General features: G+C 44.0%; 1 protein-coding gene across 1 annotated transcript in view; it reads left to right on the top strand.

Annotated features, from left to right (window-relative positions):
* The window catches only part of TBC1D22B (TBC1 domain family member 22B), an 80,613-nt gene extending 67,805 nt beyond the window's left edge, over nt 1–12,808 (top strand). The window contains exon 13 of the mRNA XM_047102423.1: nt 10,825–12,808. Within this exon, the coding sequence (XP_046958379.1) occupies nt 10,825–10,953 (129 nt within the window). The 3' untranslated portion in view covers nt 10,954–12,808. The remainder of the gene's footprint in view (nt 1–10,824) is intronic.
* Nucleotides 12,809–27,640: the final 14,832 nt, after the last annotated feature.

Below are 27,640 nucleotides of genomic sequence, written 5' to 3'. Positions count from 1 at the left end.
TTGTAGCTGCCATAGGCACTTGAAGGAGAAGGTGAGCAGAGGGGACTGTCTGGGGACCTAGGCTGAGCAGGTAAGAGCTGGGAGGCCTGCTGTCCCACTCAGCCCTTCCCAGCGCCTGCCCCTGGCCCGCACTTTGCTGGGTGCCGTCTCCCTGGCGGTGAGGAGCAGCCCTGCCAGGGTAAGAGGTTGAGGGGCGGGGGGAGGGAAGAGGCAGAGAGAAGGCAGTGTGGCCGGAGTATCACAGGGTGAGGGGTGGTGCCGCAAGACCTGATTGTGGAGAAGCCTGTGGAGAGATTGGGCTTGACCCTAAATTGGGGAGGAACTTTCACCCCCATCCCTTGTTGGACCAACAGCCTCCGTCCTAAAGCCTGGCCAGGGATGTCTGGCCCTTGACCCGTGCTGCTAGCTCTTTGGAGATGGAATGAAGAGGGGTGCCTTGGTCCCACCCCACAAGGCCGGCAGAGTGAACTAGGGAGTCACAGGGGTGTACACGCCACTGTGAAGTGACAGAATCATAGCAGTGACAGTGGACTCTCCCGCCCTCTGGCCAAGGCTGAACCTGGCACGTTAAGTGAGCCTGGAGAGCCACAGAATTTGGTCGCTGGAAGACATCTTTATTCCTGACACCCAGTGGCAGAAACACCGTCAGGGCAGGCTGTGGGCGTCAGACTCTGGGGGAGACTTCCCAGAGCAGGCGCGTGTCAAACCCAGAAGGGCAGGAGATCGTTGAGTGAGTTCTGTGCGTGAGGGAACGTGGGCCGGTGCACCATCCCATAATCACAACCAAAACCAAAGGAGTTGCCGGGGCGAAGGAGTGGAGCACCTCAAAAATCAGAACTTCAGTGTGCATTGGAAGGATATGAGCTATGCTGAAATGTGGGTATTCAGGAAAAAACGTGTGCAGAGCACTTGTACAGGCCCGCGGTGGTTCCCAGTGGTGGGGGCAGCTCCCTGGAGAACCGGAAGTGAGTAACGTCGTCTCTGAGCACTCTGGGGACACCTGGTAACTATGGACAAAGAGGACAAGTAGGTTCCCAGCAGCGGTGGCGTGCACAGGACCTTTGATCTGATTTAGTGAATGTAGTAGAGCAAGTCCAGGTTCAGGGGAGCGACCCTGAGGACATAGTGGCCGTGGCCTTCACACCCCCCCTCCTTACTGCAGCACGGCCACCCTTACTGGCCTGTCCGTCAAGGTCAAGCTTTTGTGATCCCTACCCCAGCTTTTCACGATGGACGTACACTTTACACCGGGGTTTCGTTCCTTGGAGCTCGCGGTGTGCAAGCGACAAGAACTGGGTGGCGGCTACCCTGGAGAACACCCATCTGCCGGGGGGTTGTAAACCGGTGACTTGTGGCCAGCTCCTGAGCCTGGCGGCGTCTGGCCTCCAGCCCCACCCAGGGTGAGCTCCTGGCTTTGTTTTCTTGAATCACTGATGATGAGAAACTAACATTTTGTATTTTGTAATAAACTCGTAATTTATATAAAAAAAAAAAAAGAAAATTGGTACTGAATGAAGTAACCCACAGGAAGCCTGCAAACTGTTCCACTATGAATAACATATCTGGGAAAAGTGTATGTGCCTGAGTCAGAGAGAACAGGCACCTGAGTGAATGCCCGCTCCCTCGTCCCACAGTCTAAACAGTCATCTCAGGAAAAGCAGCATCTGTGAGAGCCCAGAAGGGCATGGGACCCCACAAGATGTCAGGGCCAACAAGGCCTCAGAGGGCTCAGAACTGATTTTGAGAAGCACCCCGCAGAGGACTCTGAGGACTAATAATCAAAATTCCTTTACATAAAATGGGGACCGGCAAGGGAGTCCGTGGGGCCAGCTGATGCCTCCAAAGCAAGGTGGCAGCTGATCCCAGAATCCCGTGCCTCCATCCTACAGAAGAACACCTTGGAGAGACTCCTATTCTGAAAGCGTCTTCTGTAGGAGGTAGGTCAGAGTTGTTCAGTTCAGTAGTGCCAAGCCTAGAAGATGCTCGCGGCCTAAATAGAAACTAAATGCAAATAAATCCCTTGAATCAGATGGCATCCACCCACCACTTCTGCAGGAACTCAAGGGTAGGATTTTGGAGCATTGGCCAGTGCAGGCCTCATCTTTACAGACATCCAGTGAGTTGTCGGTGTGAATCCTGCCCAGAAGAAGGGTTCAGAGGGAGCCCTGGGAACTGAAGATCTTTCACCCACAGCAAGCTGGCGTGAGAAAGGGCACGATCCCTAGACATAACACAAGCCATTGAAGAACTCAACCCGGCCTTCTCTGATGGGAAAGTTGCTAAACACACTTTGGGAGAAAACCAGTGAATAAGTTTGACTCTCAGAAAGTTTACATACAAGGACATGGTTTTGAAAATTTATATTGTAACCAGGGGAATTGGTTTGCTAACTCACTGATTCTCAGAACGGGGGATTTGTTTTAAAGAACTGCTTATTTGACTAGGAAAATATTTTTACATGCCTGAGTACACTTTACATTTGCAAAGGATGTTCCAATATTGCTAAGTGATTCTACACACAGTATCTTATTTAATAGTGTATGTTTTATGGGGTCTTTAAGTTCTTTTGCTGTTAATTACTACACATCCTACCTTTGGTTGTGCTTGGCTCTTATCACTGAGTAAAATCAAACAACTGTTCCACATTTCCTTCAAACAGCGTCTGCCATGACTTCCTTTCTTTTGGTTCCTTCTACGTTATGCCCCATTTCTCTTCTTATTCCAGGGCAAGTGCTGAAATATATAGTGGTTATGAGCACAGGCTCTAGAGCCAGATTGCCTGGGTTCAAATTCCAGCCCAGTACCACTCTGTGCCCCTGGGCAAATTCCTTAATCTCTGTGCCTCAATTTCCTCATCTGTAAGGTGGTGATAATATTATGTATCTCATGGAGTTGGTGGGAAGATTAAATGAGTTAATACAGAGTACACGTAAAGCATGTAGAGCCCCATCTGGTGTGTAGTAAGTGCTCAATAAATGGTAGCTGTCACTATAATGATTATTATTCTTGGTGTTCTTGCTCTCCACTTCTTCCATCTATTGGACATCCTCTAAGAGGTTTCCCCTATACCTTTTCCTTACAGGGTCTCTTTGGCTATAACCTCTATCCCTTCTCCTTTGACCCCCTTATCTAATTGTTGCCTCCCCCCTACCCACCATGGCACTAATTTCTTTTCTGCCATATTCCTTTTCCTTTAGGATCTGTGGATTCTCAGCTGGCATCTAGGTCAGGTTGTTTTCTGCTATTTTAGCCACTTCCAACTTTTCTTTGGTCCCTTCCCATTAATTTGGAACTCCTCACTGCTGCTTGCCTCATAAGCTGTCTTCTCATGGCTGCAGTGTTTCATCTGACTGCCTGTCATGCTTAGTGCTCCCATGGGCTGGCTTTGTAACAAATCTTCAGTTATTCCCTGCCTCAACTTTGTTTCTTCCCTATCATTAGATAAAAGCCCCTGACTTGTGATTAACATCTTCTTCCCCCAGCCATTTGGTTTCTGCTTCTTTTCTATTATCCCAGATTTATCAATGCGTTGGGCAGGGTTTCCCACTGTTGCAGCACTGTGCGAAGGGATGCAGTTCCTAGACATAGCCACTAGGTGGCAGAGTGCTCCCTCGCGATGCCTTACTGCCCAGGGGGCATCCGGGGACGTTAACTTGTGCAGTGTTAGAATTATTTCAAGGTTTACCGGAGGTTTCTAGCAGGGTTAGAGGCATTGGAATTATAGGTAGATTCTATCCCAGCAAAGAATATTCCCATCTAGAGATATTACTCTTTTGTTGTTTATCAGTTGTGCACGGGTTGTAATCATTATAAAAAAAATTAGAAACACCAATAAGCAAAAAGAAAAAAGAACTAGATACCTGAAGTTGTGCCACACAAAGGTGCTTTATTTTCTTCCAGATGTTTCCCCACACAGATCTCCACAAATACGTACTGTGTGTATATAGCCATTAATGCAACCATTTTATAACTTGTTTTGTGACCTCTTTTTATCACTTTACAAAATATGGTGGATGTCCTATCTTGTCAAAAACTGTAAATTCCGCCATGTTTATATCTTTTACACATCACATGAGTACATGCTCATACACAAACTGCGAAAACATTAAAATAAATTGGCTACAAGCTATTTTTATTTTATAGATTTCTCTTAGTTTATGTAATGAAAGGTCTCTCTCTGTGTAACATCTAGGGGTTTCCTTCCTTAGGATCTCACCATGAGGCCGGCATCCCAAATATGCTTTTATTCCTGTAGAGCTTTTTAATCCCCCTAGAGGTAAGCCCACACCTGATTGCCCACTGGAATCATTGGGAAAGTGTGGTTACCAGGTCCCATCCCAGGGCTTTAGAATAAAAAAACTCCAGGGATGAGGCTTGGGGCTCAGGTTTTTCTAAGAGGTCCTACAGTTGATTCAGCTTTTGCAGCCTGGTTGGAACTGCCTGGCTGTGATGACAGGACGAACCCAAGGGTTTTTGTTGAGGCTCCCAAGTTCCCAGAGTCTGCTTGCTAATATTCCGGATGAGGCGAACCAAGTACCATTCCTTCACCTCCCCTTCCATGGAAGGCAGGGGTTGGGTTGGTTCTGAGTCAATGAAATGTGTCCTCAAGAAAAAGGATAACAATTTGACCTCACCCAGCAAGCTGATTGAAAATGGGACTGAAATTCTATAATGACAAAAGCAATTTGAACCAAAAAGAAGAAGGAGAAGAAGGGAAGGAAGGAAGGAAGGAAGGAAGGAAGGAAGGAAGGAAGGAAGGAAGGAAGGAAAGAAAAGGAAAGCAAGAAACAAGTTTTCCAATGAATAAATTAAGTTAAAAATTTAATGTTAATATTAATATGGGTACTTGGGTGTTAAACTTACCTCTGAAGGAAAGTATAGTAAGAATTCTTGTTGACTGTGGTGTGAATCAAGAGAAGGGCAAGCTACAAGAGTAAACACTTTCATTTAGGGTCTTAAGTTTGGAAGTCAGGAGATCCCAGGGCGCCTGGGTGGCTTAGTCAGTTGAGTGTCTGATTGTTGATCTCAGCTCACGGCTTGTGAGTTCAAGCCCCGCCTCCGGCTCTGTGCTGATGCTGTGGAGCCTGCTTGGAATTCTGTCTCTCCTCTCTGACCGTCACCTACTTGTGTGTTCTCTCTCTCTCTCTCAAAATAAATAAAATTTAAATACACACACACACACATGCACACGAATTTAAAAGAAAGAAAAAAGGAAAAAAAAAGTCGGGACCCCTAGACATGAATGGAAAAAAATTTTCAGTTTTATTTTCGGTAACCCCAAATTCAAAGTTGGCATTTCCTACATTAACAAATGTAACCAGGAAAGCACAGTAATATTAGCGGTACCTTCCTTTGTCACTAACTGCAGGTATTTTCATATCATATTAAGTTGTTACAGATATCTGAATACATTATGTTCATTGCTACTTTGAAATAGTGATAATTATTTAATCTGCCATTAGATCCTGTTACAGAATATATTAATAAAGTACATATACAGCAGTATCATAAATTTGTTTAAAAATATTTTGATAACTTTCAATTTAACGGGCCTCCTTCATGGTACTATGTATTTAATTTTATGTATTTAAAAAATCATAATTCTAAGAAGGGATCCATAGGCTTCTCCAGATAGCCAAAGAGTCTGAGGTATAGAAAAGGTGAGGACCTCTATAGTAGAGAATCTGCCCAAATTAGAATAAAAGTAGACTCCCTGAGGGGCACCTGGGTGGCTCAGTTGGTTAAGCGTTGACTTCGGCTCAGGTCATGATCCCACAGTTTGCGAGTTTGAGCCCTGCATTGGGCTCTGTGCTGACAATTCAGAGCCTGGAGTCTGCTTCAGATTCTGTGTCTCCCCCTCTCTCTGCCCCTCTCCTGCTTGTGCTCTCTTCCTGTCTCTCAAAAATAAATAAACATTAAAAAAAAATAGAAAGAAGAAAGAAAGAAAGAAAGAAAGAAAGAAAGAAAGAAAGAAAGAAAAGAGAAAAGAGAAAAGAGAAAAGAGAAAAGAGAAAAGAGAAGAAAAGAAAAGACCTAGAAGAGAGGCCAAGACATCCCAGGGAGAATCGTTAACCATGAGAAAAGCGCACTCCAGAGACATTAGGTCAGCTAATAGTGTATTTAAACGCAACATTAGCATCTGGGTGGGTTGAGTGAAAATCATTAACTGGTTGAGTAAGCTGTCTGGTTGAATGAATTTCGGTAACAACGATGGGATAGTAGAGGGTGGCTAACCTACAGGGTTTGGGGAAGAGAGAAGGAGGTTGATGGCAACCAGGATGGGGGTTGGGGAGGAGGGTTGAACATATGTAGAGAAGCATATAGGCTGATTCCTTTCTCAGTGTGTTCATCCTGTGCATTCACCACCATGTTGACTTAAGGCTTTGAGCTCTGTTCTCAGGCTTGGAAATCTCAGGGAAAAGGGTTATGATTAGAGAACTTTGTTTAGTAAGAGTACTCAGTGCTGGTGGAGATCTACAGAAATGAGCATTTTTCTGGAATGCATTTTCTGAATGAGCGTTAAATACCTTTTAAATGTTCATGTTCTTTGACAGTAATTTCAATCCTAGGAAGTCAGCCCATGGAAATAATCTAAAATATGGCTCTATGCACAAGGCTATTCATTGTAATTTCATTATAGTGAAAAACCAGAAATAATTAAGTACTCAGAACAGGAAGATGTAAAGTAAATTTGGTGCATCTGCATCGTGAGAAATTCTTTAGCCATGAAAATATTTACAAGGAGTTTTTAATATCAAAGGAAATGCTTATGACAAATGCTAAATAGATTCAAAATTATGTAGATAAAATGTTTCAACTATGGAAAGTGTGCAGAAAAAGGAGTGGAAGGAAATATGCCAAAGTGTTTAAAAGTGACGTCCTTTTGGGGCTCTTGGCTGGCTCAGCCAGTGGAGCATATGACTCTTGATCTTGGCGAGAGAGAGAGAGAGAGAGAGAGAGAGAGAGAGAGAGAGAGAGATTGGGGTCATGAGTTCAAGCCCCACATTGGGTGTAGAGTTTACTTAAAATCTGTTTTAAGTTTATTTATTTATTTTGAGAGAGAGAGAGAGCACAAGCAAGGAGGGGCAAAGAGAGAGAGGGAGAGAGAGAATCCCAAGCAGGTTCCTCACTGTCAGCACAGAGCCTGATGCGGGGCTCGAACTCACAAACTGTGAAATCATGACCTGAGCCTAAACCAAGAGTCAGACACTTAACCGACTGAGCCAGCCAGATGCCCCAATAAATAAATATTTTATTTATTTTATTTTATTTTATTTTAATTTAATTTATGTTTATTATTTTGAGAGAGAGAGACAGGGCATGAATGGGGGAGAGAGAGCAGAAAGAGAGGGAGACACAGAATCTGAAGCAGGCTCCAGGCTTCGAGCTGTCAGCACAGAGCCCGATGCGGGGCTTGAACCCACGAACCGGGAGATCATGACCTGAGTCAAAGTCAATACTTAACCGACTGAGCCACCCAGGCGCCCCCATCCCCATAAATAAATATTTTAACAAAAAAAGTGGCTTCGTCTTGGTTATGAAATTATGGGTGATTTATTTTCTGCTTTTTTACTTTTTACTAAACAAAACTACCACAGAACACGTATTACTAAAGAGAAAAAGTTCTATCACCCGAGTAATGCATCAACACTTTATTGTAAAAATTGAAAACACAGAGCCCAAAAGATACAGAAGTATAACGGGAAAAAAGTGAAGGTCTCTCATCCCTGAAGGTAACTACTGTTGTTTACCACCTCACCTTCTAAATTTTTTGTATACATATGTGCATATACAAATATATTGTGTTTTCTCATTTACCTAAGTGGGATCATCCTGTATTTTTCTACAACTTACTTTTCTTTGGTACTTGTAAAATTGTCTTTGTTATCTTTCCACCTCGGTGCACCTAGTCCGGCTTCATTTGTCCCGTGTGCTGCCGTGTGTTTCACGATGTGGATGACCATTGTTTATCCAGCGATTGATTCCCCACTGTTTGAAGCAGTGGTGCATGCCGGGAAGACCCTCCTGCCGGACTGCGAATATTTCCCTAGGACAGGATACAGGGGTGGAGTTGCTGGATCAAAGACCATGTGCATTTCTGATTCTGATAGCTACAGCCTGTCTTTGTTAAGATGATATAAGCTTGTCCTCTGTAACCAAGACCCTAGAATAACAGTGGCTTAAAACAAGACCGTTGTTTACTTCTCCACTGTTCATAGTCTTTCAGCATAAGCAGTCGAGGGCTGACATCCTGGCTCCAGTGTGGCAGGGACTCACATGTCTTCTGTCTTCTCGCTCTGCCGTCTTCAACGCATGGCTGTAATCTTATGGTCTGAGATGACTGTTCCCCTCCTCCACTCACACCCACTTTCTGGGAAGTGGGGAGAGAGAGGTTTAGGGCAGAACCAAGAACATACACTGTCCCAGAACGGGGCTCTTAAACAGTGATGTACCACAGGCAGCTTTGTGCACAGCTAAGTTTCTGTTTCTAAAGGAAGAAATCTCGTAAAAGATATGCAAGACCTTTCCACTAAAAACTACAAAACATTGCTGGGTGTTCAGAGCAGCTAAAAGCAAGAGTACTCACCGCATGTGTGTTGGGCCATAGGCACTCTGCCTGTTACCTATTCATATTACTCACCTGTTTCTCTATTTGGTGGTTTTCTTATTTCTCAGTGATTTGTAGGCACCCTTTTTGAGTATAGATATTAACCTTTTGTCTTTTATAGGTGTTACAAATATTTTCTTACAGTCAGTTTCTTTGTTTTTTATTAATTTTATTTTTTTTTAGTTTACATCCAAATTAGCATATAACTTATAGTCAGTCTCTTAGATTTTAACTTGGTTTTTTTTTAAATTTTTTTTTCAACGTTTTTTTATTTATTTTTGGGACAGAGAGAGACAGAGCATGAACAGGGGAGGGGCAGAGAGAGAGGGAGACACAGAATCAGAAACAGGCTCCAGGCTCCGAGCCATCAGCACAGAGCCTGACGCGGGGCTCGAACTCACGGACCGCGAGATCATGACCTGGCTGAAGTCGGACACTTAACCGACTGCGCCACCCAGGCGCCCCTATTTTAACTTGGTTTTTGGCACCTTTTGACATTTTGAAGTTGTATGTAATCGAGTCTGCCAGTCTTCTTGTGTCTCTGGGTTTTGTCTTGCTACTATTACTTTTATTTATTTATTTATTTATTTTTATTAAAAAAAAATTTTTTTTTCAACGTTTATCTATTTTTGGGACAGAGAGAGACAGAGCATGAACGGGGGAGGGGCAGAGAGAGAGGGAGACACAGAATCGGAAACAGGCTCCAGGCTCTGAGCCATCAGCCCAGAGCCCGACGCGGGGCTCGAACTCACGGACCGCGAGATCGTGACCTGGCTGAAGTCGGACGCTTAACCGACTGCGCCACCCAGGCGCCCCACTACTATTACTTTTATAATCAGAAAAATAAGACTATGCAGTTGATGGGGCACCGAGGTGGTTCATTGGGTTAAATGTCTGACTCTTGATTTCAACTCAGGTCACGATCTCACAGTTTATGAGAGTAAGCCCTGAATCTGGCTCTGTACTGACAGCATGGAGCCTGCTTAGGATTCTCTGTCCTTCTCTCTCTTTGCCCCTCCCGCTGTCTGTCTGTCTGTCTCTCTCTCTCTCTCTCTCAAAATAAATAAAATTTTAAAAAAGAAGAAGAAGAATATCCAGTTCAAAAAGAGACACAGGGGTGCCTGGCTGGCCTGGTTGGAAGACCATGTGACTCTTGATCTCAGGGTTGTGGGTTCGAGCCCCACATTGGGTGTAGAGATTATTTAAGAATAAATAAGTAAATAAACTTAAAAAAAAGAGAAAGAAAAACAACATGAAGCAGGAGCAACAACATGGTTAAATAAATTACAGAGAAAACCTCACATTCGCCTTTTATTCTGTTATCCTCTTTAATAGGGTGTCTCTATGGGAACTGTTACAGGGACCTGGGTTTTGAGAACTGAATAGGATTGAGGTAGGCAGAGGGGGAAAGGAAAGGTATTCCAAGTGAAAGGAACCAAGTAAACTAAACCACGGAGGCACAGATAAATCTGGCTGAAATGGGACTAGCTGGACGAGGCATGTATACTGGGATAGTAGGAAATGAGCTGGACCGGTAGGTTGAGGACAGGACAGTCTTTGGGAACAAGGAAGAAGCTAAATATAGTGATTACAAGTGAACACTCGATTAGGAGAAATATGTCAAATGCATAAGGTTATGCATTTATGAATATGAATAAATGAGGGTTTTTTTAATAAATGTTATTTTTAAAGGAAGCAAATTAAGTATCTAACAAAAGATAAATGGTTGAGTACATTTGGGTATAGCTACATACTAACCCTGAGAATAGTCAGTTTTGAAGGCTGCATGGAAAGACACTAAAATTCTAGAGAAAGAAGATGATTAAAAAGCATAAAATCATAATTATGATTACAGCTGTTTAAAGAAATATGCGTGTGAGAAAAAGACTGAAAAGCAGTACTTGGAAATGAAGAGAGTATGTTTGGATGATGAGGGAGATTATTTTTCTCTTTTAAATATCCTTATTTGTCGGTGTCGTTCTCTGTTTATAATATTGTTCAAAGAGGCAGGTGCTAGTGGATATCGGAAAATTAGCAGAGGCTTTTCAGGGCTTTCTGAAGGTGAACTGGGGGCCGGGAGATGTGTGCTGCTCTGGAGGAGGGAGCCCGACCTTGCGGGATGTGTGTGATCCAGGAGGAAGGGACCCCGTCCCAGGGCCTGCTGGTCCCCTGGTCTGTAGTCCCGGGATGATAAAAACGTCTTTCTTGCATTCCAGGGTCTCCTGATGCTGCTACAAAACCTACCTACGATCCATTGGGGCAACGAAGAGATTGGGCTACTGCTCGCCGAGGCATACAGACTAAAGTACATGTTTGCCGATGCCCCCAATCACTACCGCCGATAGGTGCTGTCTCCCCAGGGGGGACCCAGACTGTCCCCATCTCTGATGGCAATCTGATCACTGTGGCCACTGTGCGAGCCGTGGACTCAGGCCAGGAACCACTCCTGCTGTAAAAAGCTCACATCCGCCGCCCAGGTCTTAACTCTTTGGCGTGCCTGTCCACCACTCCATGTCTCTGGATATGTTTCTTGGACCACTATCAGTATTCCATGACATGTGGATGGGCCCAGCTCTGGGAGAGCACAGGAAAGGAGGTACAGGGTTGTCTGCCCCTTTCAAAGAAACTGGACAGAAGAAGGGGAAGGCTCAGGGTCTCAACTCACATTGTCCCTACATGGACAGACTGTCTCTTGCCTCCCGGCCCCAACTGATGCCGTTGCTTTTTGTGACATGGTTTCATTTGATCACAGGTCAAAAAACGCCTTATGTTTTCAAAAGACTCCTGGCCCCTCCCCCCTCCCCTCCCTCCCTGGTTCCTAGCCCTTCCCCCTCTGCCCTCGTGTGAGCCGGTGAGGGGCAGTTTTAGACTGTTGTTCTCAGATAGAGGAGGCACTGATGCTTATAAGTCTGGGAAGAGGCCTACACCCAAGGGCTAGGAATTTTAGTTTTCCTTTTCTCACCAGATGTCTGTATGTGTGCCTGCGTTCGTGTGTGTACGTGGGTATCCACACCCCTCGGCATTTAGTTACGTGTCCGAATTCATGTGTCCAGACCAGCCCTGTCACGACCCGCTGGGAAGGGCCCCCCGGTGACCAAGTATATAAGCATCCCTTGAGAAGGATCAGGGCAGGGGGAGGGAGAAGGGGCTTTTTACCTCTCCAAACCCTTTTTCCATGATGACCCACTCCAAGATATTATGTGTAAATTGTGTTATTATGTATATGGGTAAAGATGTACAAATATACGTCCTCTTTGTAGCAGATATGATTTTATATTTATAATGTGCATCAACATGTGAAAGCAATCTAGGTCACTAGCACAGATGACGTCGCCAGGCAGGTGGGCCCAGCGCCTCCAGGTCGGTTTCTGGGCGCCCCCCTGTGAGGGAGCGGGTGGGCGTCTGCAGATGGAGCTGCTCTGACAACCAGCGGTGGCCGTCCCAAGCGTCAGCGGCTGAGTTTTTCTGTCTCCCCCTCTCCCCACCCCTCCCCGGGTCTTTGTGGAGCGTCAGCCCCACTCCTTCCCCTTGTTGGGCAGACAGAGCCCCCCTGCCCCCCACCCCTCACCCCTAGCCACCTCCCAGAGAGCATGTTTTCAGCCCTTCCCTTTCCCCAGGATGCTGGGGGAGAGCTTTTGTTTTTCCGTTTTAAGTCAGCGTTGTATTCAAGACAGAAGCTGTGACTGACTCATCAGTGCCAAGGAAAGGGGTTTCCTGTGTCTCCCTGGGGTTGAGGGCTCTTCTCCGAGAGAAGCATCCAGCGTCCCCCACTGTCACCACCATACCCCGCACCGCTCATGAGATGCGTGAGGTGTGTTTGATTTCTAGAGTTTCGTAGTGGAGAGGCAGAGGGGGGGGATGGTGGCAAGGAGCCGTCGTCCTATTGGGAAGCCGGTCAGTGTCCCCAGTGGGTGACGCCCTTGAGTCTCCGCCAGTGAAGCTCCACCACGCTGGCGTGTTACATTTCTCATCTGGAGCTGTTTCTCAGGCATTCTTCCCAACCTTCTCCTGTTCCCCTTCAGTGTGCCTCAATAGTCTCCTTCACAGAGCAAGAGGGTGGTGACCCTCCCTCAACCGGACTAATTAAAGAAAGACACTTGTGTTCCCAAGTGGTGGTTTTATTTTTTTAGTTTTTATGTTTGTATGGAAATTGTGGATAAAGTGAAAGAATTGTAAATAAATAGTGTATTTCCTCCTCCACTGCTGATTTTTCTCCCATGGATTTGTGTAACCTGGAACCTAAGGTGTGCCCTTTGGTCAGGTTTTTCTTGCTGACGCCAGTAAGGATGGGGGACACATTTTCCGTAGGGCAAGCCGGGGATCGACAGAGAGTCAGAAGGCGGTCTCGGAGGATGGCACATCGACTCTGTGCTGGATACTGTGAAAAATACAAAACTGAGCCACATGGTACCTAACCACTGACATTTACAGAGCACCTCGCCATTCGCCAAGTGCTGTGAGAAACACTTGGATGGTTTCCTCACCCAGAACTTCTCCCTGGATTCATTCGAGAGTGTTGCTTGGTTTCAGCAATTAGGAGCTGTCTTAGGGTCAAATGCAGCAACACGCTACAGGAACCCAGACGTAACGGTGGCTTACACACCAAGGGAGCATACCTTCTGCCTCACATCAAAGTCCAAAAGTAGACCACCCTGGGCTAGGATGATGGGTCTGTTTCACAGAGTCTTTAGGATTCTGGACTCCGCCTCGCGGTCTTCACCGGGGAAGATGGGGCTGCCACGCCAGCCACTGCTGCATCCACTTTCCAAGCAACAGGATGGATAAAGAAGGGACAGAGAAAAAGGAATGAAAAAAAAATGTGTCAGCAGTATCTTAAGGAATGTTCCAGAAAGCTGCCCCTTAATACCTCCTTTTACAACTCGGGGAGCGGAACTTAGTCCCACAGTAGGTCACACCTCGTTGTAAGGGAGGTTGGAGGAATAGTCTGTTCCAGGCAGCCATATGCCTGGCTCAAAATCAACAATTTTTGCCCTCAGTAGATACACATATCTTAACCTGAGAGGAGACACTTACCATTTACGTCCCTCCTTCATTCCTCTGCTTGATCTTAGCCAAAAGGCCGAGAAGCGATTCCTCCTTCATTCCTTAGCCTTCAACATCCCCTCTGAAACTGTGATTTCCCTTCTGCCTGCAAAACTTTCTCGAGAAATTCTCTTAGTGTTCCTTCATCTGAGAATGGTCTTTATTTTGCCTTCAGTCCTGAATATATTTTCTCTAGGTATAGTTATTCTGGCGCTTTAAAGATGTCGTTCCACTGTCTCTTCCACAGTTTCTGATGAGAAATCCACAGTCATTGAGATCACTGTTCTATATTTAATTCCACTATTTTTCTCAGACTGTGTTTTTAAAAATTGTGGCAATATGCACAGAACATAGCTTGCCATCTTAGTCATTTTTAAGTGTACAGGTCAGTAGGGATAAGTCCATTTGCATCGTTGTGCGACCATCACCACAACTCGTTTCATCTTGCAAAACTAGAACTCCGTCTTCATTAAACGACAGCTCCCCATTTCCTCCTCCTTACAGCCGGCAACCGCCATTCCACTTTCTGTCTCTCTGAATTTGCCGACTCTAGGTAAGTTATGTAAGTGAACAATACAGTATATGGGGTTTTTTGATTGGCTTATTTTACTTCGTAATGTCCTCAAGGTTCACCTATGTTGTAGCATGTACCAGAATATCCTTCCTTTTTAAAAAAAAAAAATTTATGTTTATTTTTAAGAATGAGAGCGTGAGCATGGGAGGGGCAGAAAGAGAGGGAGACACAGAATCCGAAGGAGGCTCCAAGCTCTGAGCTGCTAGCACAGAGCCCCATATGGGGCTCAAACCCACAGAATGTGAGATCATGACCTGAGCTGAAGTCAGACACTTAACCGACTGAGCCACCCAGGCGCCCCATCCTTCCTTTTTTTTAAGGCTGAATAATATTCCAACACGCACGTGGGCACGCACACACACACCATATTTTGTTTCCATCCGTCAGTGGTCTTACATTTTTTGGCCATCGAGAATAATGCTGCTGTGAACACAGTTGTGTAAATACTTAAAGACCTTGCTTTCAGTTCTTTGGGGCATATACCCATAAGCAGAATTACTGGACCATACGGTAATTCTATTTTTGATATTCTGAGGAATATGTTTTTTCTCAGACTGCTTCTAAGATTTTTTTTTTTCCCTTTGGGTTTCAGAAGTTTGATAGTGTATCTGAATTGTGGATTGTTTGGGGGGTTATTTTTGTTTTTGGAGTTTTGGGTTTTTTGTGTGTTTTTTGGTTTTTGGTTTTGCTTTGTTTTGTTGCATTTATCCTACTTGGGATTTGAGTTCCTTGAATCTATAGTTGTATGTCTTTCACCAAGTTTGAGAAGCCTTCAGCTATTATTCTTCAAATATATATGTATTTTTCTGCACCAGTCTCAATCCTCCCTTGGGACTCTAATGATGTGAATGTTAGACCCATACTTCCTCAGGTTCTGTTTTATTTTTTCACTTTTTCTCCTTTCTGTTCTTCAGATTAAGAACTTTCTTTTTGTCTATCTGTAAGTCCATTGACTCCTTTTCTGTCATCTCCATTCTACATTAAGCCCACACAGTGAATTTTTTTTAAAGTTTATTCAATTTTGAGAGAGCATGAGTCGGGGAGGAGCAAAGGGAGGGGAACAGAGGATATCCAAAGCAAGCCCTGCACTGACAACAGTGAGCCTAATGCGAGGCTTGAACCCACAAACTGGGAGATCATGACCTGAGCTGAAGCCAGACAATCAACCAACTGAGCCACCCAGGCATCCCAAGCCCATATAGTGAATTTTTTTTAAGTTTATTTATTTATTTATTTGTGAGAGAGAGGGAAAGACAGCGCATGAGTGGGGGAGGGGCAAAGATAGAGAATCCCATCAGGTTCTGCTCGATCAGCACAGATCCCGATGTGGGGCTTGAACTCACAAACCGTGAGATCATGACCTGAGCCGAAATCAGGAGTCAGACGTTTAATGGACTGAGCCACCCAGGTGCCCATGAATTTGTACTTCAGGTATTGCAGGCTTTGGTCCTAATATTTCCATTTGATTTTTTTTTTTTTTTTTTTTTTGTGGTTCCTGTTTCTCTCCTGAGTTTTCCCTTCATTTCAAGTGTGTTTACTTTTACCTCATGAAGCATAGCTGTAATACCTGTTTTACATTTTTGTCTGGCATTTTTAACATCTGTCTCATCTTGGGGTTGACATCTTTCAATTGGCTTTCCTCATGAAAATTGACCACCTTTTCCTACATCTTTGAATGTTGAGTAATTTTGGACTGTATCCTGGACATTTTGAATGTTATATGTGAGGTCTTGGTCTTACTAAAATCCCCTAGAGCAAGGGTCAGCAACCTATGGCCTGTGGGCCAAATCCAACCCTCTTCCTCTTTTTATAAACAAAGTTTTACTGAAACACAGCAATACTTATTCATTACCTCTTGTTTTTGGCTTCTTTGACACTCCAGTAGCAGAGTTGAGTAGTTGTGATAGACTGTTTGGCCCACAAAGCTTAAAAATATTTTACTTTCTGGTCTTTTATGAAGAAAGTTGGCTGATCTCTGCTCTAGAAAGCACTGACTTCATTTTGCTTTGTTTTAGTAGGCAACCCAGTTAGGTTTTTTTTTTTTTTTTAACCACTTTATTGACAAATGATTGACATACAAAAAACTATACATATTTAATGTGCACAACTTGGTAAGTTTAAGATGTGGCTGTTTTTTTGTTTTTGTTTTTGTTTTTTAATCTACACCCAAGTTAGCATATAGTGCAACAATGATTTCAGGAGTAGATTCTTTAATGCCTCTTACCCACGTAGCCCATCCCCCCTCCCACAACCCCTCCAGCAACCCTCTGTTTGTTCTCCATATTTAAGAGTCACTTATGTTTTGTCCCCCTCCCTGTTTCTTTATTATTTTTGCTTTTCTTCTGTCGATGGACATTTGGGCTCTTTCGTACTTTGGCTATTGTTGACAGTACTGCTATAAACATTGGGGTACATGTGCCCCTTCAAAACAGCATACCTGTATCCTTAGGATAAATACCTAGTAGTGCAATTGCTGGGTCATAGGGTAGTTCTATTTTTAATTTTTTGAGGAACCTCCATACTGTTTTCAGAATGGCTGCACCAGTTTGCATTCCCACCAGCAGTGCGAAAGAGACTCTCTTTCTCCGCACCCTCACCAACATCTGTTGTTACCTGAGTTGTTAATGTTAGCCATTCTGACAGGTGAGAGGTGGTATCTCATTGTGGTTTTTATTTGTATTTCCCTGATGATGAGTGATGTTGAGCATTTCTTCATGTGTCGGTTGGCCATCTGAATGTCTTCTTTGGAGAAGTGCCTATTCATGTCTTTTGCCCATTTCTTCACTGGATTATTTGTTTTGGGGTGTTAAGTTTGATAAGTTCTTTATAGATTTTGGATACTAACCTTTAATCTGATGTGTCATTTGCAAATATCTTCTCCCATTGCATCGGTTGCCTTTTAGTTTTGCTGATCGTTTCCTTCACTGTGCAGAGCTTTTTATTTTGGTGAGGTCCCAATAGTTCATTTTTGCTTTGGTTTCCCTTGCCTCTGGAGACACGTTGAGTAAGAAGTTGCTGCGGCCAACATCAAGGAGGTTTTTGCCTGCTTTCTCCTCAAGGATTGTGATGACTTCCTGTCTTACATTTAGGTCTTTCATCCATTTTGACTTTATTTTTGTGTATGGTGTAAGAAAGTGGCCCAGGTTCATTTTTCTGCATGTCACTGTCCAGTTTTCCCAGCACCACTTGCTGAAGAGACTGTCTCTATTCCATTGGATATTCTTTCCTGCTTTGTCAAAGATTAGTTGGCCATACATTTGTGGGTCCATTTCTGGGTTCTCTATTCTGTTCCATTGATCTGAATGTCTGTTTTTGTGCCAGTACCATACTGTCTTGATGATTACAGCTTTGTGATACAGCTTGAATTCCGGGCATCCCAGTTAGGTTTAAATGGCAAGTTCTCTCTCATCTTCTGAGGGCCATTGTTCTAGTGTCATTTCAGTTTTTCAGAGGTTTTGCTATGCTACTTTGGGTTCGTTTTCACCATGCAAAACTTGTGCCAGTTCATACACAGAATTGGGATCCCCTCTCTAGCTGGCTTCTTTCTGGGATTCCCCCTTGTACTCTTTGGTTCACCGGTGCTCTGTTTCCTAGTCAGCCAGAATGACAGTGTTTCTCTTGAATTTTCTGCTGCCCACACTAGTGCCACCACTGCTGCACGATTTAGTCCTGCCCTTGCGACAGGTCCAGAACAGAAAAAATTAATTGTAGTTCCCCCCACACTCTCTGGCTCGCAGAGACCCTTTAACCAAATCACCGGGTCAGGGAGATGTGGTTTGTGACATAATAAGAAATATATATTTGGTCTCTTCCCCCATCCCTGACACAGAGCTCCTAAAACCCTTGGAATTGCCTGAGTGATAGAAGCGTCTTTTGTTCACCTTATATTTTGAGGTGACTCATGGTGAGCTCCTGGATAACTTCAAAATGGGTGGTTGGTCATCAGAAAGATCAAGCCATGATTGTAAGCTTGGAACTTTCAGCCCATCCTCATCCTTTGAGGAAGGGAGAGGGGCTGGAGATTGAGTTATTAATCAGTTATGGCTACATGATGAAACCTGCTTTAAAAACCCTTACCAAAGAGGTTCACAAAGCTTCTGGGCTGGTGAACACATCCATATGCCAGGAAGAGTGATGCATCCCGACTCCACAGGGACAGAAGCACCTGTGCTCAGGACCCTTCCAGACCTCACCTTGTGTACTTTATCTGGCTGTTCCTTTGTGATAGACCAGTAAGTGTAAGTAAGTACTTCTCTGAGTTCTGTGAGCCATTGTAGCAAATTATCAAACCTGAGGAAGGGGTTATGGGAGCCCCCTTATTTGTAGCCACTTGGAAAAGACACAAGTGACAACCTGGGGCATATGACTGGCATCCGAAGTAGGGGCAGTCTTTTGGGTTGGAGCCCATAACCTGTGGGGTCTGTGCTAGCTCCGGGTAGTGTCAGAATTGAGTTGTAGGACATCCTGTTGCCATCCAGAGAGCTGGAGAATTGGTTGATGTGGGGGGAAAAAAAAAGCCCACACATGGTGTCAAAAGTGTGAATAGAGTAGAAGAAACAAGAGTTGTTTTCTTTTGGGTTTCTCTCATTTTTTGTTGCCAGTGCTACTGGGAAGCCACTTAACTGGGACCTAATCTCAAGTCAAAGCTGTGAGAGTAAAGATGGAAAAAAAAACTTTTTTTAATGTTTATTTTTAAGAGAGAGGGAAACAGAGCATGAGGGGGGAGGGGCAGAGAGAGAGGGAGACACAGAATCCCAAGCAGGCTGCAAGCTCCAAGCTGTCAGCACAGAGCCCAACGTGGGGCCTGAACTCACGAACCATGAGATCATGACCTGAGCCGAAGTCAGTAGCTTAACCTACTGAGCCCCCAGGCGCCCCAAGATGGAAAATTTTTTAGAAACTCACCCCCTACAGATAGCTTCTTCAAGCTTTGACTCCCTCCCTAATTTCCCTGCTTGTTTACTTCACAGAGTTCTCAGTGTTAGTTTGTCCAGAATTTTTAGTCATAATAAGCAGCAGAGAGAGACTGCAGTGGGCTTACTCCTTGTCTAGCACCAGAAATCCTCCAACCATCTTTGACCACAACCTACAGTAAAAAACACACTTTACATTGAGCCCAGGACACAGACACACACACACAAATATGAACAACAAACATTTCACAACAGTACATACTGTTCCTATACATGGTGGCCTGTGACCTGTTTTATTCCATTTTTTTTTTCAATGCTAGGGTCGCCTTGTGGCTTAGTTGATTAAGCGTCCAACTCCGGCTCAGGTCATGATGTCACAGTTTGTGAGTTTGAGCCCTGCATCAGGCTCTGTGCTGATAGCTTAGAGCCTGGAGCCTGCTTTGGATTCTGTGTCTCCCTCTCTCTCTCTCTCTCTCTTTCTCTCTCAAAAATGAATAAACATGGGGGTGCCTGGGTGACTCAGTCAGTTGAGCATCAGACTTGGACTCAGGTCGTGATCTCGGGGTTCTTGGGTTCAAGCCCCACATCGGGCTCAGTGCTGACAGCTTGGAGCCTGAAGCCTGCTTTGGATTCTGTGTGTGTGTGTGTGTGTGTGTGTGTGTGTGTGTGTGTGTGTCTGTCCCTCCCCCACCCACGTCTGTCTCTCAAAAATAAATAAATGTTAACAAATTTTTTTAAAAATGAATAAACCAACAAAAATTTTTTAATGCTGGTTAAGACTCATTACTGAGTGTTAACTTGAGTTTGAAAAACACAACTCTGCGTGTTATTACTGAAATGGAAGAAATAAACCTGCTGCTGGCTAAAATAAGCACATTTCCACAAGTCCTGAATAATAAATGCCACAGCTGATAATGCAGTGAATTTGTTAAGTCGAAAAAGTGTGATGAGAATTGCATTATAACCTTGGATTATAGAACTCAAGGTTCTCCATGTGAGAAACATTTCCACTCTCTCCCCCCCTTTCCCCAACCCTAGACAAAGGTGAGTTGAATTAGGGATTTTTGCTTTTTGGGTTTTTCTGTAGTCCAAATATAGCCAACTCAGAGTGATAGGATTCAGTTGTAAGTCACCCCAAGCCTATTTTATATTAGCTACCTAATCCCATGTATTACTTGCAAAATAAACAGCCTGAAGCCAACTCTGTCAGAAGAAGAAAACGAGGTAGTAATTATTGATACCTGATTCCTGCTGCCTCTTTCCCTCCCTCTTATCTACCTCCTCTTTTCCTCTCTCCCTCTCCCCTTCAGTAAAATCAGATGGGTAATAAATATTTGAAATGGATACTGATCCTTGGCAAGTTAAAGGATGCTTAAAGAAACAGCCAGAGTCGCAACCAGAAAGGAAGGTGGTGGTTTCCCACAGCACTACTTTCAAGAACCTCTAAAACATCTACCTTAATTCCTGATCACAATACCTCCAGAATACCGTAAACTCGATGAGTCATTATAAGCACTTCCAAAATATAATAAACTTGATTAAAGGTATCAGAAATATCTTACAAACCCTATACTTAAAACCCTGTTTACATAAAATAGCTGTTAATACACAAGCTGTCCAAAGCAGATGGTGCCTTTTTTCCTTCCTCACCTACTTCTGGTTTTCTAAAACATTCCCTTTCAAAAATGAGACATATTTCCCTGATTCCTTCAGCACAGAGTCTTACATTTGGGGGTGGGCAGAGAAGAAATAGTAGAATAAATGAGTAAAAGAAAAGGTAGAGTGAATGAGACTGTGGAGCCATTAACCCTACCTCCCCATCACATGCACACACACACACACACACACACACACACACACACACACACTAAGGCTGGATCATTCCATCTGGGATTATACCTCCCCTCAGTCACTCTGAATTCCTCCAAGTCTAGAGAACCCATCTGTGTAATCACGGCCCACCCCACCCCCAGGATGACTAAATGTAGCAGTCTATTGAAAAGTTGGCCTGTGATCTCAGGATTAGAGAGACTGAAGGAGAAACACAGGACTTTGCTTGAGATGCTATATCAAGACCCTTTTCTTCTCTGCTCAATCTTTTGAAATCATAATAAAAAAGTTCCACTTCACCTTTATTGAACCTCACACAGGGGAACCACGCTTTAAATCAACCGGCAGAGCTGTGCCCCCAAAATGGACAACGCTTGCTCACATTGGGAACTATTTGCTTTAGACGTTTAAAAAAAAAACAAAACACAAAACCATCTTGCTTGGAGATGGGTAATAAAAGTCTAAAACTGATTCAAGGGACTTCTAACTTTATAATAAGCCAATTTATTTTTATTTTTTTTTTATTAAAAATTTTTTTTTTCAACGTTTATTTTATTTATTTTTGGGACAGAGAGAGACAGAGTATGAACGGGGGAGGGGCAGAGAGAGAGGGAGACACAGAATCGGAAACAGGCTCCAGGCTCTGAGCCATCAGCCCAGAGCCCGACGCGGGGCTCGAACTCACGGACCGCGAGATCGTGACCTGGCTGAAGTCGGACGCTTAACCGACTGGGCCACCCAGGCGCCCCAATAATAAGCCAATTTAAAGAGGGGGAAACATTTTGTTTCCATGTCTCTTAGATAAGAAAACATAGAGAAGGCACAGGGAGATAGACTTTATACCTATAGGAGGTGGCTTCTGCAGAAGCTGAAGCTCCATTCTTCTATAATAGTAGCTAACAATTATAGGGTACTTACTCGGTACCAAGCAAAACTATCTTATAGGAATTCGCCAGATTAATCCTCGTAACAATCCTATAAGTTGAGTGTTATCCTTATCATCACCCTTGTCTTATAAATAGGGAAATGGAGGCTTGAAGAAGTCAAATAACTTGCCTGAGGTCTCATATCTAATAAGCGCTGAGCCAGGATTAGAACTTGGGCAACTTGGCTCCAACCTCCACACATCTCACTGTCATGCCACAATAGCATCTAATTTCCCACCAAATTAAGGGCTGACCTTTCACAAAATCCACAGAGTGGCCAAAATGTGATCACTGATACTCCATCCTTCTATTCCACCTCTATTCCAGGGAGATAAAGAGAAAGGAGATGGGAGAGAAGAAGAGGAAGAGAAAGCTTTGTTAGGATCATCATTTCAATTCATAAACTTGAATTCTAAAGTCTGCCAGAGTCAGCTAGCTGCCCATCAGAATTCATGTTCCTCTTTCCACGGTGTAGAATAGTTTCTGTGAACTGGCTGATCAACCAGGGATTACATTTCCCAACATTTCTTAGGTCTAAGTAGGATCATGTGACCAATTCTCTTCAATAAAATATGAGCAGAGAGAATGTAACTTTGGGGACAAGACAGTTAAGAAGCAGGTGTGCCTTCTTCATTCTGTCTTTCCCCTGTGTTGCTTTGTAGATACAGAACACTCCAAACTCCAAGCTCTTGGAAGTAGAGAAGCCACAGGATGAAAGAGGTCTGAGTTCCTGAATGATTTTAAAAAAAATTTTTTACTGTTTATTTTTGAGAAAGAGAGAGACAGAGCACAAACAGGGGAGGGACAGAGAGAGAGGGAGACGCAGAATCTGAAACAGGCTCCAGGGTCCGAGCTGTCAGCACAGAGCCCGATGTGGGGCTTGAACTCATGAACTGCGAGATCATGATCTGAGCCGAAGTTGGACACTTAGCTGACTGAGCCACCTAGGAGCCCCATCCTGAATGATTTAATGACAGGCTGTCCATAAACCAGGAACACTGCACTGAACACTTATGTGAGTAAGAAATAACTTCTATTGTACTAAACCACTGAAACTCAGGGTTTGTATGTTACAGTTGCTAGTATTTCCCTAATATATAAACAGATAACTAACGACTGGCCAGCAGCACCCCCCTCCCACCTTTCCTGTTCTAGTTCTGTATTGCTGTATAACAAACCATCCCAAAACTAAGTGATTTAACACAACCATTGTGTTATGCTCACAGACTCTGGGGGCAGGAACTCAGGTGTGGTACAACAGGGATGACAATTCAGGAACCACTATTCCATGAGGTCTGGGGCCTCAGCTGGAAAGACTCAAAGGCTAGGGTTGAGCCACCGTTGGGGGCTGGTGTCATCTAGGGGTGCCTCAATACCCATGTGTAGCAGTTGATGCTGGTTATCAGCTGGGACCTCAATTGGAGCTATTGGCCAGAACATCTACACATGGCCTCTTCATGTGTTTGTTCTCTCCACTTCCTTTTGGTGACTGGGTTCCAAGAGCATCCCAGAAAAGGTCATGTGGAAACTGTATTATCTTTTATAGCATAACATCACTTCTGCTGGTGTCACATGCCCACCTAGATTCCAGAGGAGGAAACATTGATGCCATCTCCCAAGTTAGGAGTGTCGATATCACATTGTTAAGAGTATGTGGGATGGGAGATCTTATAATCATCTTGGAAAACAGTCTGCCCCACTTCCTTTCCATATTTTTAAAATATTTTTTAATGCTTGTGTTTTGAGAGAGAGGGACAGAGCGTGAGCAGGAGATGGGCAGAGTGAGGGAGGGAGACACAGAATCCAAAGCAGGATCCAGGCTCTGGGCTGTCAGCACAGACCAATGCGGGGCTCAAACTCACAAGCTCTGAGATCATGACCTGATCTGAAGTCGGACGCTTAACCGACTGAGCCACCCAGGTACCCCCCCTTTCCGTATTTCTTTCCTCCCTTTTCCTTCCTTCTTCTTGCCTTGTGCTTCCTCCTCTTCTTGTTTTCCATTCTTACTTCCCAAGCCTCTCCACTATCAACTCTTTCTAACACTCCTCAGCTCAGTGTGATTCACAAAAGTTGAGCGTATGTGATGAGACAAGTGTCAGATCCACGGATACAGATAACACCCTCGTTCCTTTTCTGCATCCTGCTCTTTCTTTCCTCTCCATTATTCCCTCTTGAGATGGGTACAATGCAAGTCTTCTCAACCTTATCACTATTGGCATTTTGGACTGGATGATGCTTGTTGTGGGACTGTCCTGTGATTTGTAGGATGTTTTGCAGCATCCCTGGCTTCTACTCACTGTACGCCAGTAACACCCCTGCCCCGGTCATGGCAATAAAAAGTGCTCCCAGATATTGCTAAATGTCCTCTGGGGGGCAAAATTGCCCCCAGTTGAGATTCACTGTTATAAGGGAATAAACAGGGGAGGTAGAGTTAATAAAATCCCCAAATCTTAGAAGGCAGTATCTCCAAACCATTTTGACCATGCATTCTTAGCAGCAAAAGAAGGTCTGAGCAAAAAGCCCAATATATGTGTATTTATTTATTCGTATAAAGTCTGTATCCTCTATGTTGTCTTTTTATGTGACTATAGAATATTCACAAAAATGAACTTTTTTTTAAAGGATGGGATAATAACCTAGACATCCTAACATATTCTTCCCACAAGCAAATGGGTCATCTTGTGTACTCCCTGGGGGACCATTCCACCTTAGAGATCACTGCTAGACTGTAAGGTGTTCAGCCTTTGGGGCAGATAAGTCCAAGCTCAAGCCATGGCTTCAGTTCCCAGCACTGCCATTTACTAGTTGAGTTGCATTTATTTAGTCAATTAAAATCTCAGGAATACAACTGAAAACCAGACATGACTCTCAAGAAGTTCACGGATGGGGCGCCTGGGCGGCTCAGTCGGTTAGGCGTCCGACTTCGGCTCAGGTCAAGATCTCGCGGTCTGTGAGTTTGAGCCCCGCGTCGGGCTCTGTGCTGACAGCTCACAGCTTGGAGCCTGCTTCGGATTCTGTGTCTGCCTCTCTCTCTGACCCTCCCCCGTTCATGCTCTGTCTCTCTCTGTCTCAAAAATAAATAAACGTTTAAAAAAAAAAAAAAGTTCATGGTGAGAAGACCTTGGGCAACCTAGTAGTCTCAGGTTTCTCATAGGTAAGTGGAGCTATGTTGTAGGATGGTGATGAGGATTAAGTAAGATGATATGTGAAAAGCATCTAATACTCATAAGTGGTACCTACTAATTCATTGCCGGGCTATTTACGATAACGAAAGACTAGAAAGAGGCAAACTGTATATCATTCAAGGACTGGTGGAAGAAGCAATGGTACATCTGTACAATGGAGTGACCCACGGCCATAAAGGGGAAGAAGGAATATAGGTCCATACTGCTATGGAGTGATCTCCAGGATATGTTGTTAAATAAAACAAACAAGGTACAGGGGTGGAGGAGGGCCAAATAGGTGAGCACAGGAGACTTTTTAGGGTGATGAAACTATTCTCTATGATACTATAAAACATGACGCTATGCATGTGCCAAAAACTCATGGAACTTTACATTATGAAAGTGAACCTTAATGTATATGAATTTTATTTTGTTTTTTAAATGTGTTTATCTTTGAGAGAGAGAGAGCATGAGTGGGGGGGGGGGACAGAGGATCTGAAGCGGGCTCTGCACTGACAGCAGGGAGCCAGATGTGGGGCTCAGACTCACAAACCGTGAGATCATGACCTGAGCCAAAGCTGGAAGCTCAACTGACTGAGCCACCAGGGCACCCTCGATGTATATGAATTTTAAAAGATCATTGTGTGGGGCGCCTGGGTGGCGCAGTCGGTTAAGCGTCCGACTTCAGCCAGGTCACGATCTTGCGGTCCGGGAGTTCGAGCCCCGCGTCAGGCTCTGGGCTGATGGCTCAGAGCCTGGAGCCTGTTTCCGATTCTGTGTCTCCCTCTCTCTCTGCCCCTCCCCCGTTCATGCTCTGTCTCTCTCTGTCCCAAAAATAAATAAACGTTGAAAAAAAAAAAAAAGATCATTGTGGGAGGTCAGGGGATCCCAGATAGAATTCAGACTGTGACAAAAGAATCTAACTAGGAAACAACCTCTTTGAAGGGGGTGGGGAATAGGGTGCTGACCTACGTAACTGTGGAAATGAGTGAAGTCTTTAGACTAAAAGCTAAAGACTTGTTCATGGGTCGTGTACTCTAGTTAATAGAGTGTTTCCCAAGGGTGTATTGGTTAGCAATTCTGAAAACACTATACATGTATACAGGAAATGACATGCTTAATGGAAATTAAGTAAATGGATGGCATTTTTGGAGTGGAAGGTTGCAGATAAACAAGGGTGGGGGATGACTAGAATGATCTAGGTGCCAGGTGGTAATGCATTAGAGTTGTAAGACATCAGTATGCACACTTTTAACTTACAGATGGAGATATATGTATTACTACATATATACATAAATGCATATAACATAATATGAATAAATGCATACATATATAGTAAACATTCATAGATATGTGGATATAGAGGAGTTAGTATTCATACAAATATTTACTTCCCTGTCAGCTGAGACAAACTAGAAGTAATAACATTCCAATGGCAACAAGCACACCTAGTGTCCAGATCTTGGTTTATAGCACCATTTCCCAATAAAAGGAAGCAGGCCTCCTTGGAGAAATGGCTGATTCTAGGTCTAGAGCATCTTGCGCTAGAAAGTAAGGATGTGCTCAATCAAAATAAAACACAGTGATGGAAGTATGTCAAAGGGACAATGTAGCCAAAGTAGGAACAATCTGAGTAACAAAATAAATAAAGTGGTATTGGATTATAACACAAAGTATAAAATAAGCATCCATGGGTCCATACCAGTATGAATAAATGATTCAATAAATAAATGGGGGAGAAGAGGCAAATCTCCCATGCAGAATTATAAGCAATTTATGTAGATACCCTGCTCTTCAGGAAGTAGAGCATAAATCCCCACTCCTTTTTATTTTAAATATTTATTTATTTTTTATTTTAAAAAATTTAATGTTTATTTATTTTTGTGAGAGAGAGAAAGAGAGAAAGTGTGTGCGTGCGTGAGTGAGCAGGGGAGGGGCAGAGACCGAGGGAGACACAGAATCCAAAGCAGGCTCCAGGTTCTGAGCTGTCAGCACAGAGCCCTACATGGGGCTGGAACTCATGAACTGTGAGATCATGATCTGAGCTGAAGTCAGACGCTTAACAGACTGAACCACTCAGGAGCCCCATTTATTTATTTTTGAGACAGAGAGAGAGAGAGAGAGAGAGAGAGAGAGTGAGGGAGGGAGAGAACAAGTGGAGGAGGGGCAGAGAAAGAGAAACACAGATTCTAAAGCAGGCTCCAGGCTCCGAGCTGTCAGCACAGAGCCTGATGCAGGGCTTGAACCCACAAACTGTGAGATCAAGACCTGAGCTGAAGAAGCTGGATGCTTAACTGACTGGGCCACCCACTCCTTAGTGTAGGCTGTGTGTAGTGACTTCCAAAAAGCACAGTATTAGAAGAGGGGAGAGACAGTAACTTTACAGAAGAGAAACCTGACAAACATTATCTAACACCTATAGTGATAATTCATGTTGATAGCATGCACCCCCAGTATGATGTGATGAGAATGACATTTAACTTCTGTGGTCTTCTTCCCTAAACCTGTATCCTCAGTCTAGGCTTCTCATGCCAGACAAACAAACACCAGACAAATCTCAATTGAGGGACATTCTACAAAAT

Source organism: Lynx rufus, unplaced genomic scaffold (genome assembly GCF_022079265.1).
Source record: "Lynx rufus isolate CCGP_SWC_20201006 ecotype Redwood Valley unplaced genomic scaffold, mLynRuf1.p SCAF_6, whole genome shotgun sequence".
NCBI classification, from domain to species: Eukaryota; Metazoa; Chordata; class Mammalia; order Carnivora; family Felidae; genus Lynx; species Lynx rufus.
The sequence above is the reverse complement of the archived record's forward strand: the minus strand, read 5'-3'. Positions and strand labels throughout refer to the sequence as shown.